General features: G+C 51.2%; 1 protein-coding gene across 1 annotated transcript; it reads right to left on the reverse strand.

The window, feature by feature from the left end:
- Positions 1–7,479: 7,479 nt before the first annotated feature.
- On the reverse strand, positions 7,480–15,827 carry KLF11 (KLF transcription factor 11). The gene is made up of 4 exons (XM_057743663.1): positions 15,636–15,827; positions 13,781–14,050; positions 11,543–12,503; positions 7,480–8,458 (listed from the first exon to the last, which is right to left on the reverse strand). Exons 1-4 carry the CDS (start codon positions 15,675–15,677, stop codon positions 8,178–8,180), a joined length of 1,554 nt encoding a protein of 517 aa, XP_057599646.1. The 5' UTR covers positions 15,678–15,827; the 3' UTR covers positions 7,480–8,177.
- Between the last annotated feature and the right edge of the window lie 1,828 nt (positions 15,828–17,655).

Raw genomic sequence — 17,655 nt, forward strand, 5'->3', positions numbered from 1 at the left:
GTGGTGGCGAGGTCCTCTGAGATGGTACAAAGCCCAGGAATTTAGAAAACACACTCTGAGAAATGTGTCCATCCTCCTGGGGAAGGAGCCAGCCCATGGCCCTTCTTCTGCCACCCACACGAGCTCTCAAGCCTCACCTCTCTTGCCCAAGGGGTCCCATCCTGCTGGGACTCCCTCTCCTCACCTAGGATGAGCTTTCCTAAGATGCTCCCCTTTGGTGTTGCAAAGTCTCAGAGCCGCTTCTCACTGGGCTGCCATCCAGTGAGAGCACTGCTGGGTGGACGCCCCTGGGGAGTTTCCGTTCAACCCACACTCATTCTCACCTCCTGACCCCCTGCTGCTGTGAGCCGGGCCCTCTGCTAGATGCCAGGGTTCATGTAGTAAGACCTTGTCTCCACCAGTGAGGACCTGCTGTTCCTAGTGGCAGATGCACACCCATAAACATGGATTCACTCCGGAAAAGCTAGAGGCTGTCAAAGAAGTATAGCCAAAAGCCCCTCTGAAGATCTAAATTATGTAGAGTGGGGGTGTGGCTCTTTTTCTGGTCTGGCGATAATTAGGAGAAAAGCTTTCTTGTTTGCCTTTGAGGCTCTGAGTGCTCTACCTAGGGAGGAGGCGATGTAAAACCAGACCTTTGGGGTGGTAACAGCTGGAACCCCGGGAATAAATCACCTACAGGTGGGCAGGGTTCAGTTTTCTGGTGTGATGAAACCCCTCTGGAAACAAAAAGCTGCCTTTTCTGTGGGGTGTGGACCCTGGGAAAGAACGGTGACACTATTTTAAGTCCTCAAGACGTGGATGACATCTGATGGACACCCTGTGGAGCTGGTGCCTGGAGGTGTGCACACTAGACTGAAACTGTGTGGTTTCATGTGGCACTGAGCGTACAGGGCTGCCCTTTCAAGGTCCAAACCTCCAGCAAAATCAAGGGCCGGTGGCCGACTATCAACAGTGACACCACGTGGCAGCAAGAAGCACAGGGCAGGGCATTCGCTTGGACTGGGTGGCTCTGTCCCTGGAACGTGGCGGAAGCAAAGACCCCAGGCTTGGACTAACTAAGCACCAGAGGTTTAAGACAATTTGCAGGGACGGGGAGAAAGGGGCTGACTTTCCTACTAATCTTGCGAGGAGAGGAGCATTTGAGTGAAAAATAAAAATAATATGACTTTGGTAACGTAGGTTACAGAAACGTTACTTTTTAAAAAAAAATTTATCCAACATCTACTTGAAGAGGGCGGGCTCCACGCCAGGCCCTGTGCCAGGCGGGCCCTGGGGGATAAAACAAAGATGTGATGCGAACGAGCAGTCTGTGCAGGGAATAGCTCGGCCTGCGGCTCTCCCCGCAGCCATCGCCGTCGGGGTTCCCGCATCCTCGCTGCTCCCTGTCCCTGGATAGCGTGCGTGGCGGTGGCCCGGCTCCCCAGGGAGGCCCTGCAGCTTCTCCCTGCAGCGGGAGGGGTGAACCGCGGGGGGACCCCCGGGAGCCTCCTCGTCTGCTCTTGGGCGAATGGCGCCTCTTCCTCCGCGCCCGGTTGCTGAGAGGCCTGAGGGACGAACGGCCACCAGGCGCTGTGCCCCCGTAGAGCCCACGAAGAGGAGAGGTTGGCGGGTCACGTGCTAGGCGGAGGTGGGGAGCTGGGGGGGGTGTGTCAGAGGCGGCTGCTCAGGAGGCGGTAGGGCGGGGCAGGGCGGTGAGGGGCGGGGCGGGGCGGGGCGGGATGTGTGAGGCGGGGCGGGGCGGCGAGGGGCGGGGCGGGGCGGCGAGGGGCGGGGCGGGGCGGCGAGGGGCGGGGCGGCGAGGGGCGGCGCCACCACACAACTCCCCTCAGGACCTGCAGACACACCTGGGGACCCTGGCTGGCAGCCCCACCCCATGTGCCCGCAGGAATTTTCCCGGCAGCCCCTACAGAAACGTTTCTGAGGGTCCCCAGAGGGGTTTCCGGGGGTTGGGTCTCCAGCGCGGCTGCCGACGCCCAGGTCCCAGGATCTTCGGGGGTCCGGAGGTGTCGGGGCGGACTTGCTACCCCTCTGTGGCCCTTTGGTAGGGCTATCCCTCAGCAAAACCGCCTGGGCACCTCCTGTCACAGCTCTTGTAATTCCCACCGGCCTCCACAGAGCCATCTCGCTGGGTTCCAGGGCCGAACCCACCTGGGCAGGAGGTCGGGACCGTGCGCACTGAGCCCGAGGCCCAGCCAGTGTCCTGGCCCGCCGCGTGCGCCCTCTGTGCTTTCTGCCAGCACCTTCTCCTCAAGAGCGCCGATCTGGCCGGGTCAGGTCGCCCTTTGAGAAGCGATACGAGGGCTGACTCGTTAGCCCAGAGAATGGACACATGGCCCTGTGCGCACGGTTCGCCTTCGGTTTCAGGGTGTTCCCCTCCCCGTAGGTACACCTCTGTGAATCGTCAGGATTTTCTGGGCCGTTCTCTCTTCCTTGGCACTCTGCTCCCCACCCCCACCACCTTGTCGTCCCTGGACCCTCAGCTCCAACTCCTCAACCTGGGGACTCTTCTGGGTCCCTCCTGGGTTCCTGTCCCCGCACCACAAAGGAAACTTCCCCAAGGCAGCAAATCTGGGCAGCCGCAGGGCTCACCCCACTTATTTCCTATCTCTCAGGGTCACTGTCTTTCATGACCTAAGGTCCAGTTTCTGGAAAATTCCCATTTGATATGTTTTGTCTGGTTATTCTGCATGGGAGAGTACATCCGGTTCCTGTTACTCCATCTAGAGCAGAAGTGGAATTCATATTACTACTACTTTAATGTTTAAACTGTCACAATTTGGCCAGTGGGAGCCCCTGTGCCATTTAGCACAGTCCCTGACACTCCTGAAAGCAGCCGGCAACACAAGAATCCTCTAAGCCCATTCTGTTATTTCTGTGCCCTAGCTCCTTTTGGTAGAAAACAACCAAGGTTTTCTTCTACGTACCACATAAGAGTGCCTGACCCTGAGATAGGCACACTCCCTGTTTTCTCTACCTAGTCTTCACTTTATAAATAAAGAAACTAAAGGTAGAGTACTTTCTCAGCAACACATAGCTAAATGGAGTCAGACCTGCACCCAGGCCTGTCTCAACCCAAATCAACATTACCTACCAAAGCATCCTGCTAGGATTCTTGTAGACCTTTCCAGGACCCCTCTTCCCTGGACTCCTTTGAAGACTAGAGGTTCTGACCGCTAGTAGGAACCTGCCATATTTTACTGAAGTTTATTGCAAGTCTAATCTACTTGCTAAAATGTGAGCTTCTCCATGACAGGAATCATATCACATCCATCCATCCATCTCTCCACCCACCTAACCCATCCACAAGTCTTGTGGGACCCACAAGACTTACAATCAAGTTCAATAAAACTGGCAAGTTCTTCCTAGTGGTTAGAACCTCTAGTCTTGAAGAAGTCCACAGAGAGGGAGCCCTGGGAAGGCTTCCAGAGGCGGCCACCAGGGCTGGGCGGTGAGAACTTAGCTGCTACTGCCTCACCTTGTCGTCATCTCACTCAGCCTGTGCACCTCCTCCCCCAGCACCACTGGACCCTGGCATCCTGTTTCTCCTCCTCCTCCTCCTCCTTCCTCCTCTTCTTCCTCCTCCTCCTCCCCCTCCTCCTCCTTTGAATTTATTTATTTGGTTGCCCTGGGTCTTAGTTGCAACAGGCAGGCTCCTTAGTTGTGGCTCACCAGCTCCTTAGTTGTGGCATGTGGGATCTATTTCCCTGACAAGAGATTGAACCCGGGCCCCCTGCATTGGGAATGCAGAGTCTTAACCATTGCGCCACCAGGAAAGTCCTTCTTCTTTTTTTAAAGCAAACTCTTTCTTTTTTTATTAAATTATAATTAATCTACATTATATTAGTGTCAGGTGTATGGCATAGTGATTTGATATTCTCTACGTTGCGAAATGATGACCCTGGTAAGTCTAATTACCATCTGCCAGCATATACAATTATTATGGTATTATTGACTATATTGCTTATGCTGTACATTATACGCCTGCAATGTTTATTTTATAACTTGTTTCTTCTTTATCATCTTTACTTGTTGACCAGTTTGTCTGCTGAGCTTGATGAGAACATGCTGGGGAGAGAAAAATTGTTTGCAGAGCCAGCTCAGGGCAATTCTGGCATGACTGGGCTTCCTAGGGAGTGGTGAGAGGCTTTTAGTAATGAGCCTCCCTAACTTAGCAGGGACTGTCTCAGCCCCCTGGGGTGTAGCAAGCCTTGGTGCCTGGAGCTCCTCCCAGGATGGAGCCCAGGTGTTAGGAACATGTCTTAAGTCTTTAACTTAAAAAGTCCCTAGACAAAGAGGCAGGTTGAAAGCAAAGGAACAGTGGATATTATAGTCAGAAAGTAAAACCTTGGTGGCACAGAGGAAGGGTAGCAGGTACAGAGTCACAGTTGAGGATAACAGGCATGTGGCCGTCACCCAGAAGCAAAGGGGCTTGGAGCTGGAGAGACTTTTCTAGGTGGATTACTAAATGCAAAGCCCATGGTGATCTTTTGCCACCCCCTCCACGCTTGCACACACACACCCACCTACCCACCCACATACGCATGACCAGGCCTAGCATGGCTTATGGAATCCCATTCCAGAATGGTTGTCTTTGGAAGGCAGTCAGTCAACAGGATTGTGACAGGTTGGATGTGGAGTGGGAAAGGAGCCCAGGGTGCCTCCAAGGTTTTGCACCTGAACAGCTAGAAGGATGGACCCCTATTCTTCTTAAAGACAATGGAGTCAACTGTGAGAAAAACAAGTGTAGGGGAGATGAGGAGCTTGCTCATTTAAAGTTTGGGGTGCCGGTTAGACAGGTGTCAAGCAGACAGTTGGATACAGAAATTTGAAGCCAGGTGAAGAGTGTAAAGGAGAGACATACATGCGGGGGTCTTTATGGGAGAGATGTTATTTTCATCTAAGTCACAAGGCTGGAAAAGATCACCAAGGTTGTGAGGGGAGTAGAAGAGGGTGACCAGCGAAAGAGTAGTGAGGTGGGAGGAAGGCAGGTAGGGGCAGCCTGTAGGGGAGCCGTCAGCCCTGCCCAGTGCTGCTGAGAGATGAGCGCGGTGAGGACCAGGAACTGAGAACACACACATGGGAGGGTCTGGCCACACCCACGGGCCTCCTCTAGTGGGTGTGGATGCACGGCCCCTGCAGAGCAGGTTCCAGAGAGGACGCACCCCAGGAGCCGGAGTGAAGACTGTGGCTCCCTGATGTACTTATTATTTATTTTTATTTATTTATTGGCTGTGTTGGGTCTTTGTTGCTGGGCGTGGACTACTTTGTTGTGGTGTGCAGGCTCCTCCTTGCTGTGGCTTCTTTTGTTGCTGAGCACAGGCTCTAGGCGCGGGGGCTTCAGTAGTTGCGGGACATGGGCTCAACAGCTGTGGTTCGCGGACCCTAGAGTTCAGGCTCAACAGTTGTGGCGCACAGGCTTAGCTGCTTCACAGCATGTGGGATCTTCCTGGAGCAGGGCTCGAACCCGTGTCCCCTGTATTGGCAGGCAGATTCTTAACCACTGTGCCACCTAGGAAGCCCCTGATGTACTTTAAAAGCCTGGGCTGGGGGTGGGGGAAGGCGGGAAGAGGATGCCTCCCATTCCCCCTCTAGGCGCAGGGAGAGCAGGAGGACGAGGGTCACGGGTTACCCAGCACCCGTGGTCCTGTTCTGCCAAGACCAGTCCTGACATCAGACTGGCCAACACAGAAACTGCCCCTTCACACATTTCTTTCGGAAAGAAACCTCCAAAGAATCCGAAGGGTGCCCTGAAAGCAGAACAGAACACCAGAAAACAAAGAGGAGGGTCAGGCACTGGGTACATCATAGTACAGTTAAATGACACAGGACACATGTCCAGTTTGCAAATCAAAATTTTTATGATTCAAAGAAAAAAGTTACATCACACATCTTCATTTAAATAAGTCTGTTACATAAAACATAATTCTGAGACATTTAAAATTTTATTATTGAAACTACTTAAAAGGCTCAAAGTCAAAAAATATCAAGCAAAATTGCTCAGGCAGTAAAGTGCACAGGGGGACGTGCTGCCAGCACCCTCCTCCAACGCCCCGGCCGCAGCAGAGGGACTCCACGCTGAACACACACCACGAGGTTCTGGTTCTCATGCTGCATTTTCCAGATTAAGCTGTTTCCCAACTTACAATCTTTCAATCAACAAACATAGGGCCAAAAATGGTGGTTACAGAAGGTATTTCAAAGTCTAATCAGGAAATGGAAGTGTAAATCAAAACTTTTAACACATCTATTCTTTAGAAACAACACTGCTCAGAGAATGAAGTTCAGTGTGACACGCAACCAAATACTCAAAGATGCTGTATTAACCACCAGAACATTAGTAGGACGAACATTATTTTGTATAACTAAGAAAAATATCCAAATTTAATGCCATTTGTGGCATACACATAGAAATGTTTATGCTGATTTAAGATATGAGTCGGAGAAAGGACTGGGCAGTGGGGAAGCACAAGCTATATACATCTAATTCTGGTTCTTTTGCAACTGCAGTATGTCTCATGGCCAGCAGGGATGCTCAGCTACAGAAGTGTCCGAAGACATGGAAGCCTCCTGAACACACAGCCAGCGCCGACAGACCTGCAAGCCTGTTAGCAGTTGATACTAAAGGGTAACTTAATGGGTATCAAGTAACATACAATGAATGACCAGCTGAGGGTTATCAGACTAAAAAGACCCAAACACACAACCTAATTATATTCAATATTTCACTTTACCATCATTTTAATAAAGGTAAATGCAAATAAATAAGAGGCAAAGACAAAATCTAAATACATACGGCACAGTAAAAACCACTCCCAGGCTCGTAGGGCAGAGCAACATCACCACGTTCCTCACATGCATTTTCTTGGCTGGATTCCCAACACTGCCCAACAAAAGCAGTCTCAGCAGCTTCCTGGACACCAGGGCGCCGTCTCAATAATGCTAGGACCTGTGCTCACAGCTTCAAAATGATGCCCAAGGTCTATTTTCTAGGCGGGTTGCAAAATACGGCATTTCCAAGTAATTTTCTGTTTGATCAAAACAATTTCCTTCAAAGAAAACGAATGAAAGGACAGCTTGGTAGTATTACTGCCATTTAGTGTAACTGCATTCCCCATTATTCTTCATACTTAATAAATAACGGAATCAGAGCTGGACCATTTGCACGTCCACTTCACCTCACATAAACTTTACTTTGGTGGAAATTTCCTTCCTCCAACTACTAAGGACAGCTTTTTCTCTAAGAAGTTACTCTACCCACAAAATACTTGGATAAGGCCACAGCAAAAGAAGTCAAACTGACAATTGACAAAGCAGCTGGGTTTGAGTGCTCACATTATCTCTTTTTGGTGTTTGAGGTACAAACAGGAGACTGTGAATGGTTTGCTCTCAGCAGAGCCCACTCTGATCCTACAGCAGCTCTCTGCTCACCGGCTACCGATCGAGTATTTTAAGTTAATCTCTGGGGTACATTCTTCACAAGTCACACCACAGACACAAGTGACTAAGTTCTACTTAACAAAAAATTTAATTCCTTGGGCTATAGCCTAAAGGAATGGTAGTCTGGAATTTCCCTTGAAAATGTTATGAAGAAACTGACTGCAAAGTTTCTTTTCCCCCATTTCTTTAAGAGGTCCCTATTCAACCAGTTCTGATTCTAAAAAATTCTTAGATCTAAAAGGCCTGATTACAAAGCTGTAAATTTTTTTTGGCTGAATATTGTGCCAACTTTACTAAAAGTAGGGTTATTATAAAAACGTTGTTAAACATGGAAAAGAAGCTTGTAAAATCATCTACATAGAAATTGGTGATTTGAGAACCAACAATACAAATATTTTTTATAGAAAACAGTATAAAAATCAGTACCCTGTCTCATTTCTACAAAACAGGAACAGGAAGGTTGTAAAAGCCCAGATTTTGTAAAATTTATTGCCGAAATGTTTGTTTGAATGCTGGTGATTTAGATTATTAAATTTTCTTCCATTTCCTTAAAAGAAATTCTGAAACCACAAAAGATACTGAACAGGGTTCCCAACCAAAAAAAGACAAGTTAACATACTTTCATCAGAACCAGCTCCCCTAGCCCTCAAGACACTTTTTTTTCTGGAGAGAAAACCATCACTTCCATTCCTGAAAAAAGGCTTTGAAAAACTTCCATCCGCCACTCCCCGGCGGACCTTTCATGCGGAGGCCAGCAAGCGCACCAGGGGGCTCCCAGGGCTCTCTGCTGAGGCAATTTTGTTCAGCTTGCCAACCTCCGCCTGCCAGCCAGGGATCTTCTTGGTGGTCATGTGGCGCCGGGCGTGCTTTGTCAGGTGGTCGCTGCGCATGAAACGCCGATCACACACTGGGCATACAAACTTCTTCTCCCCAGTGTGAGTTCTGCGGTGGCGAGAGAGTTCATCTGAACGAGCAAATTTCTTATCACAGCCATCCCAGCTACAGTTGAAGGGCTTCTCTCCTGAGAGGTGAGAAAACACATATTAAAGAAAATATAAATGCTCAGCACCTTACTGCCAGGTTAATTCACATCGTTTTAAAATTTTCTTCATCAAAACTGAAGAAACAAGTAATAGCCTATTATTCTGATATCAGGTTATTTTATCAAGAAATCGTCCAAGATGCATTTCTTCCTGCCACACCTAAGATGTAATGTGTCAGGGCCCAAAGACGTCAAACTAATCTAATACTTCTAAAGATATTTTTAAATAAAAATAAATCTTTGTGAGCTTGGGGTAGGAGAAGATTCTTGAAAGGAATAATTCCTTCCTTTTCTGGAAGTTGCACATCTAAAAAAATCCCTCCCAGGACCTATAAGACTTCTCAGAATCATTAATTCCATTTTCACATTTGTTATTACACTGACAAAGAGATTAATCAAAAACGGGTTACAATTCTAATAGGCTACCTTCTTGTTGTTACAAGCTTCAGGCATCTGTCATTCACTCAAAGTTTCAGAGCCCCCGGCAGGTGTCCTGCCCGTACTGTGTCTTCCTGGAGGTACAGAGGTGAGCCAGGGAGCCCTTGTCTGCAGAGTCCTCCTGGGCCTTTCCAGCCAGCAGGAGTGCTCTCTTTCCGGCATCCTGAAGCCCTTATCTTGACCAGGTTGTGACAATCATACACCACTTGAGCAACCTCGGGAACAGATTCGTTAAATGCTGTTGTGTGCTGTCATGTGACCTACCTTCCCAAAGGTTTATGACTTGTTTAGTTCATCCATCTATGTTTAGCCCCCAACACAGCACTTTGTATGACAAGTGGTGAATAAATGGTTTTGAATGAACGAGTCTTGAAGAGACATCAACTAAATATTTGATGTTTTTCAAAGTTGATTTAACAGGAAAATTCAGCATCACAGTGCTTTTTATGAACCATTCTAAGAAAAAGGGCTTGAACTTCACAGATGTCAAAGACCTTATGTCTTATTAAAGCACAAGGTTACCTGTTTCCAGGAAACCACCACCACTGTTGGCAGCATACCAGATGGCCAGATGTTGGACAGAGAACAACCCCTTGGCATGGGATTTATAAAGTGCCCTATGTTTTCAACATATCAAAAATGTAGTCTCTGCTCACTCTACCTTATCCTAATTAAAAAATTTTTCATGTTGGTACAGTGAAAAACTATCTTATCTAAGATAAACTTATCCAAGGTTTCTGTTTCTTATGAAAACTCCAATTTACTGTTTACAAAATGACACAAGAATTTGATTCTTGAGGACCTTTATGGTTACTTAAATTTAAGTACTTTGGGAAACCTGAAAAGAGCTTGTTTGATTACCTTATTTTATGCCATCCTGTCAATATTTCTACCAAGGGAAGCTGACTGAACAAACAGTAAAACCTCATTCCACTGCGTCCCCAAATGTGGAATCTGTGTCTGGATGTGATCTGGACTTCACTTCAGTAGTCTCAGTGAAAAGCAGAGCTTGCCAAGTCAATGAGCCCCTTAGAGGTGCCCGTTCACACTGATACAGCCATGACAGCCACCCTGCAGCACCAAAGACCAACCATCCTTTACTAGTGTCAGGCTCTTGTGACAGACACCAAGAGTCTATGCCCAGTGAGATCAGACAAATATATAAGTAACTAAAAATACAAAGGGAGAATGTGGTGTAAAACACAACTAACAACTAGGGTCAAACAAAGGAGAGATTAGGAAATACTTCTAAGAATTGACTTTGGGATGGCTCTTAAAGGGTTTTCAGTAAGTAGAGACAGACAGAGGTCAGAGGGTGAAGGGCAGAAAACGTGTAACTGGAGACAGAAGGTAAAGGCAGAGATGCAAGTTCTTCACGGGCCAGGTTTGGGGCCTTATCCCTGAAGCACACCGCCCCCTCCACAGCGTGGACAGTAGAGCTCCTTTTGCAAGGCCCGGGTTCCAGATGCTGCTTCGCTCTGCAAGCAGGAGCTGCCACGATTAGAGTCTTCATGTGCTAATTAGAAAGCACTCTACCTCAAACGCACTTCAGAGTGAAGTACCATAGCAACTCCCTCCAGTTCAGCCTTTCCTAAACTGTATTCCACAATTCACTGCTGTCCCCCAGGTCACTAGCCGACCCCTGGGGTTCCATGATCAAGACAGTTTATGAAACACATCTTTACTGCAGAACCTGCGACCTATTACTGTGCTTACATGTACATATGTGTGTGAACCTTTGAAAGGTGAGTTTAACAAGCAGAATATTTAAGCACAGGACCCTTGAAAACGAAACAACTGACACTAACTCAAAGAACAAGAGTGCCACAGGACACCTGAGACATTCTGCCCTAATCAACTAAAGCAGAAGGTCTATCTACCAAGCAACCTCACACCTCTGTGAAACAATGCGGTAGCCACCAGCCCCATGTAGCTATATAAATGTAAACTTAATGAAAACGTAAAATTCAGTTCCTCAGATATACTGTTCACATTTCAAGTGTGTGTGGCTAGTGGTTACCCTCCTAATGGACAGACAGAACATTTCTGTCACTGCTGAAAATTCTACCGGATGAAGCTCATGGGACAATAAAGAGATTGCTAAGTCATTATAATTAGTTTCGTTTGTGACTTCTGAATTAAAGCTATATATTTCCAAGAATTAAAAAAAAACAATATTCCTTTAAAGTTCAAATATTCTAGAATTCAACTTTTCCATACTTTGGAGAGATCTTTCCTGATAGTAAGCCTATGTAAGTTACACTGGTAAGATGTTCATTGAACGTGAATGGACATTTTCTAAAATGCAAAGAAAGAATGTCTACTGCAATGTGAAGAAAAAGGGGCAATGTAAGCTTCACCCTAAAAGCCTCCCAATCACAGGTTCACAATTATAGACTTAAACTACATTTTAGCTACTGGGGTGAGCAGAGGGCATGTTCTAGGAAAACCACTGATAGCTGTACTAACGTTCACCCCGAGACTGTGAAGGCTTTTCAGAACCAAAGAAAAATGGACACCTTCTCCAGTGGTTCTCAGCTTCACTCCCACTCAAAGGTGGCTGGATGTGTGGTTCCTAATCACAGGATCCAACCTTCCCTATGCCACACCTACTTCACTACTCACCTGTGTGAGTGCGAAGATGAGCCTTGAGGTGGGAGCTTTTGAAGTAGGTTTTCCGGCAGCCTGGGAAGTTGCAAACATAGTTTCTCCTTCGGGAAAAGTCTATCTGAGGGGCACAGTTCTGACTGGATGCAATGAACACTGGAGCAGGGGCAAGGGGCAGTAACTTGGTGTTCCCAACTGTCATTCCACCAGATGAACATGTGGCAGGCTGTGGGAGGGCCCCCTGGGGCAGAACCAGCATCACGGTTCCCTGAGGCACAGACGGTCCCACGAACACAGGCTGGGGCACTGGAGCAGCATGGGGTAAGATTGGTTTGACAGTCCCTGGAGATACTTGGGGAGGTGGCTTCAAAGAAGCTGATAATATGCCACTTTGTCCAGTCACGGGGATCATTTGGCAAAAGACAGAGGGACTAGGAATGGGGACAGAAATCAGAGGGGTGGCTTTCCTTGGCAAGTCATTTTCGCAATTCTTTGGTGAGCAGGTTTGAATTGCAACGGGCCACCCTGCCTGCTGGCCTTTGTCAGTGGGGATGAGGCCACCGGACTTGTGCGAGCAAGGCTGACAGGACGAGTCAACGCTGAGCAAACTGTCTGTGAGGTGTGTGTCCTGCAGAGTTTCAACGTGTCCCAGAAACTGTGCTTCGCCTGCTGCACTGGTTGAAAGTCGGTGATCTTGAGTCTGGGTGGCAGGCACATGGGCAAGAGCAGGACTCCCCCCAGTGTGGCAAATGACACTTGTCACCATGGCCCTGCAGGGAGGGCCGACAGCTGGCTCCAGCAGCTCTGGCTTCAAACCAGGCAGGCCCCTCTCTGCCCTCCTGCTCAGCACTTTGGCTGCCCCAGTGGAGGCTGGGGGGACAGCCACAACCATGGGTACTTTGGAATCAGTTACTTGGGCAGGAACAACCGTTCCTGTGGATGGTTCCAGGAGGTCAGGGCTCTGAGGAGGAGTCATGCACTTAAAAAAAAAAAAAAAGGACTGTGTGAAAAGGTTATTTTGGTTAACTTCAAGAATCTTACTTTTGATCACGCTGTCCCCAAGGCCTTTACAAAGAAGTATCTAGGAAAGACTGGTCAAAATCTGCTCACAATAGCACCCAGCGGATATAGAGGCTACATGAGACACTTTACTTTCCAGCTTTCTCCCCCTTTCCCAACCTCTCTCAAACCCATCCATTTGCTCAGCTGTAAGGACGCCAGTGCCATTCCTGGCCTCACACAGCTAATGAAATGAACAATTTAAATATTAGGGCTACAAACGAGAAATCAAATTTATACTCAAGTTGAGAACTTTACACAATAATTTCAGATTCTCAAAAATTTTTTAAACATCCCAGTGGTAATCATTTACCACACAGTTATCCAATCAATCACACATGTATCCTGTGCCTACTGGGTACAAGGTAAAACTATCAGAATGATCCCTAAAAGGCCATGCTCTAACCAGGGCTTCTGCCTAAACCAGGCCCCTTTGTAATGTCCCTCCCCAACAACTCCCACTTACTTTCAGCTTCCCAGTGGAAGATCCCAATGCCAAGATGTGCTCCAGGCAGCCAGGCCCACTACTTGTACAATCCTCCCTACTACCCACAAGTCCCTTCTCATCCCTCTCCAAGTCGGTTTTCTACATTTTCCTTTCAGTGCAATCTTCCAGCCCAGGGCAGTTAGATTATAATTTTCAGTATTGTTAGCAACTGACAGCTCTCAACTTCTCCAAGTTGAGAAGCAGTTTTCCCCAGTAACTTTAAAGCTGTAGCAAGTTAAGAAAACAAAAACCAAAGCTGGTGCTTGACTGCACCTAACTCACCCAAGAAAGAGGCTGGCTGCCATAGGGTGCAGAGAGGCCAGGGTTTAAACCCAGTTAACAAAGGCTGTCTGGTGCCAAAGCACAGGCTTTTCCCAGCTGTGACAGCTGATTCTGATCCTGGACTGGGGTATCTGGGGGAACTTAAGCCTTCACCCACAGTTCCCCAGGGAAATGAGAACATTTTGCTTGCTGGCATCAATCTGTAGGTTTCAGCCTATGGACCTTTTCACCCTGTTGCTGCAAGCTACACTCAATCAATGGAAAGCATATTTTCAAGAGATAAAAGAAGTTTTCACCCTTAGGACCCACACATGGGAGGGTATGAACATGCTTGTCAGCATCTGGTAAATCTACCCAGCAGCTCCTTAGCACGTTTACTGAAGGTACTCCAGCCACTGCACAAATCGCTCCTCTCCCCCACCTCTTACCAGAGTTGATAAAGAATGGAAGTCCTTTGGTAGCTCAGGTGCAGCTGAGTCCACATGCACAGTGGTGGTAACATCCCCAGAATCGGAGACAGGTGTGAGGGGTCTTATCTTTAACAAGTCCCCTTTCTGAGCTCTCTGACCCCAAGAGCTCATGCAAACAAGAGCCTCAACAGCTTCCATGTCGTTCTGCTCCAAGATGCTGCACGTAGACCTCTCGCTGTCGTGCCGCTTCCTCTCCAGGATTGACTCACATATGTCCATGATGTCAACCTAAAGGCAACACAACACGATGGCTTCTCAGTCCCCGGAAACACAGGGAGGGGCACCCCGAAAGCACAGAGACCGCACACCAGGAGCCCGCACTGCGCAAGCGCATGTGCTCTGGCTTCCAGGGAAGGATGCCAGCGGAGGGCCAAGGACCATCTCGCTCCAGGCCAGCGTTCTTCGGAGGAGAGGAGGCGGAGGAATGGACTCGGCCGGCCAGCGGCTTCCACAAAAAACTCTGATTCTTAACAAGGGTTAAGCTCGTGTTTTCCTTCGGAAAATGATTAATAAGACTTATTTCCAGAGGTGTGAGCCGAAGTGGCTGGCACCAAACTGTCTCCGGGGGAGGAGGAAAGACACGGATGGCTGAGGTTCGTTGAAATGAGAGCGCGGCGCTTCTGAGTCGGTGAAGCCACCCAAGTGTCCCCACAGACACATCTGCGATAACCCTGGAGGATCCACAATAATCAGGACATCACTCAGCAGAGCTCTGGGCAGGAGAGCACGCACTGGTTCAGCCCTGGTCCCCACACCCAGGAGCACCGAGTCACTCCTCAAGGCCACCAGGCCAGCGCGAGGAGAGGAAGAAAGTGTAAGATCTGCCACAAGCCCGGGCCCCAAGGGCTTTCCAGCGCAGCGGCCCGTCTCTTCTTAAGCGAGAGCTGGGCGGGAAGCGACTGAAACCGATCTCTTCCCAGAGAAACGCACATCTACCGCGATACACGCTATCACTCGGTTTGCCTAAACATCCCACCTGTCCTGCCCAGGTGCGCCCCAGAGCACACAGGTCACGCCGCCGCCTTTACAAATGCCGCCCTGGCCCCGCTTCTGCCCGCAGCCCGGGCCTCGGAACGAACTGTGAAGTCACAGACGGGGGAGGCTGCCGCCTGCTTGGCCCCACTGGCGGGGAGGGATGGGGCGGCGCGGGGCTCCCAGACCTCCCCTTCGGCCTCTCAGCGCTCCGCGCGGCTCGACGGCTACGTCCCACGTCCCACTAGCAAACTCCCTGCGACCCTCGGGCCCCTACTGGAGCGTGCCAGGGTTGAGGCGCCCCGCCCGGCCGCGCCGCGTGCAGCCTTCCCGCCAGCCTTTGCCCCGCCCCCGGCCCCGCGTTCCCACAGCCCTGGCCCCGCCCCTACCTTCCCGCCAGCTTTTGCCCCGCCCCCTCTCCCTTCCCGCGGCCCGCGTTCCCACAGTCCCGCCCCTCCGCCGGCGCCCCGCCCCCCTCAGCCCTTGCCCCGCCCCGCCCCCCCGCCTGCCGCGTTCCCGCCAGCCGCGCCCCGCCCCGCCCCACGGCCACCGCCTCACAGGGCCTGGTGACGTCATGGCTGGACACAGCCCCGCACCTAGGCCCGACGGGGCGGGGTCGCGGCACAAAGCTGCGCAGGGTGGCTCCAGGCACACGCCCCCTTCCCACCCCTCCCGGCGCGGCCTCGTGCAGCCATGGCCTTTCTCGGCTCCCGCACCGGCCCGGGCTCCCCACGGCGCGCCAGCGCTGAGAACCCGCGCGCCCCCGCCCTCCTCCGCGCCCGGGGCCCCTGATGGCAGCGCGTGCCCGCCTCGCCCCTCGCTCCGGTGGGCGGCCACTCACCGCGCGTGCGTCGCCCGGGCCCGCGGAGCCCGGCGTGTGCATGGTGCCGGCGGCCCGGAGGCAACAAAGCAGCCGCGGGGCGGGAGCTCCGCGCACGGCAGCTGCCGCACGTGCAAGGCGGGCGGCGGCCACCCCGAGCTCCAGCGGCCGGCGCCCGCCTCCGCCCGCCCGCGCGCACGGCTCTGCCCTGGCGCGGCCCTCGCGGCGCGGGAGGGGCGGGGCGGCCTGGGAGGGAGCGGCCGCAGGGGCGGGGCGTGGAGGCAAACCAAAATACACCGCGCCTCGGTGGGGCGGGGTCGGGCGGGCGCCAGCCAATCTGAGCCTAGCCCCTGCGCCGCCGGCCAATGGGCGCCGCGGGGGGCCGCGTGATCAGAGCCTGGCCGCGGCGTGATCGAGCAGGGCGGGATGCGGCACGTGTTTTGGTCGCGGCGAGGGGGCGGAGCCTGAGGCCCTGGAAAGTAGGGGAAAGGTCCCGGCGGCGGCGGCGGCGCGGTGGCGGCGGCTACGCTGTGGAGGGGCGGAGGGGCGGAGGGGCGGAGGGGCGGAGGGGCGGAGGGCCGGTCCCCGAGCCTATCGGGCTGGCTGGGGAGGAGGACTGCGCTTAAAGGGGCCGCCGCCCGCAGCCTCCCGGAACGCAGGTCCCTGTGAAGTGAATCCGTCTAGTAGAGGCGGCTCACCAGGAGGCCTCAACCCAGATTATGCTTTCTTGTTTTTTAATGGATATTAATCTACGGTCGCTCTTAGGAGCGCATCCCTGGCCTGGAAGAGTTCTGAAAGCTGGCTAACCCCAGGTGACAGCTCCTGTATCTGCTCCTTACCGCAGGCACCCAGGGCCCGAGCTTCTAGGCCTGTGTCTGCCGCTGACCCCCATTGCCAGGCAGCTCTCGGCTGCCGTTTCCACTTAATTCAGTGGGGGTGGGGGTGGAGGCAAGACGGGTGCCCACCAGAAAGGCACCTGGTGAAACCCATTCTTCCCAGACCAGGTGTAAGCGCCACCTCCTCTGGGAAGCCCTCAGTCCTGAATGAGAGCGATGCCTAGGACACCTTTTTTTGTCCCAGTACTTGGGTTCCCTGTTTCTCTGGGTGTGGTTTATCTACTTCTGCAGTTCAAAGTTCCTGAAGAGCAGGCTGTGTTTATTTGTACCCCCGCAACCTGCAGCGAGCCATGAGACAGCCCTTCATCCAGCCGTGTGGCTCACATTTGCTGAGCTCGGATAGGGGTTGGCACAGTGCAGAGGCCACGGTGAGGAAGTCTTGGCCTTAAAAGCTAAGCAGGTGAAAGTAGAGGATCCCTGCACCGTGGGGATTGGCTCTGAGCAAGAGAAGCCCTGGGCCCAAGGAAGAGGCCACCAGAGTGCCAGGCCTTCCCCTGTATACTGATAAGGAAGCAGGTGGGGCCCAGGGCTCTGGCCAGCTTGTTTTGCAACAGGCCTGCTCTGTTGGGCAGAGGGAGCATAAGCGATTTTCGGCTTCTCTCCATTTCATCTTCAGATTCTTCTCAGTACCTTTCATGGCCTGTAACTTTTCTGTTTCTTTAGTTATTTGTTAATTGTCTCTCCATCAGAAGGAACACTCCCAACGTTAGGGACCTTGTCCAATTCACTGTGAACCCCCAGTGCCTGGCTCACTGCAAACACACAGTAACCATTGGTTGAGTGAGTGAATGAAAGCCAACACCATCTGGCTCCCCAACTTGGACTTGACTTGCTGCAGACACCTCTAATTCAATGTCCTTGAAACTGAACTTCCATTCTACCCTAGTCTGGATTTCTCACCTCCAGAAGGGCACTGTTAGATACCTCATTCCTTCACCCAGAAATCTGAGAGTCACCTTTGACTCTTCAGTTTCCTGCATTTGGTTCCTTCTGCCAATTACTTTGTGTTCTTCTTCTTCCTGAGTATCTCTCAAACTCTTCACTTCTCTCCATCACCTACTCCTGCTCTGGTCCGAGGTGCTGTCTTCTCTCACCTGAATTATTCCACTGCTTCCCAACGGGTCTCCTTCCCCTAGCTTCATCAC

The sequence above is a fragment of the Hippopotamus amphibius genome, chromosome 7 (assembly GCF_030028045.1).
Source record: "Hippopotamus amphibius kiboko isolate mHipAmp2 chromosome 7, mHipAmp2.hap2, whole genome shotgun sequence".
In the NCBI taxonomy this organism is placed as follows: Eukaryota; Metazoa; Chordata; class Mammalia; order Artiodactyla; family Hippopotamidae; genus Hippopotamus; species Hippopotamus amphibius.

What these genes read in the sequence shown, in the direction of transcription:
- KLF11 (XM_057743663.1), bottom strand. Translation starts at nt 15,677, where the DNA reads ATGCACACGCCGGGCTCCGCGGGCCCGGGCGACGCACGCGCG. An exon ending in TCCATTCTTTATCAACTCTG is followed by an intron (nt 12,504 to 13,780) that starts GTAAGAGGTGGG and finishes TTTTTTTTTAAG; the next exon opens with TGCATGACTCCTCCTCAGAG. An exon ending in TCATCTTCGCACTCACACAG is followed by an intron (nt 8,459 to 11,542) that starts GTGAGTAGTGAA and finishes CTCACCTCTCAG; the next exon opens with GAGAGAAGCCCTTCAACTGT.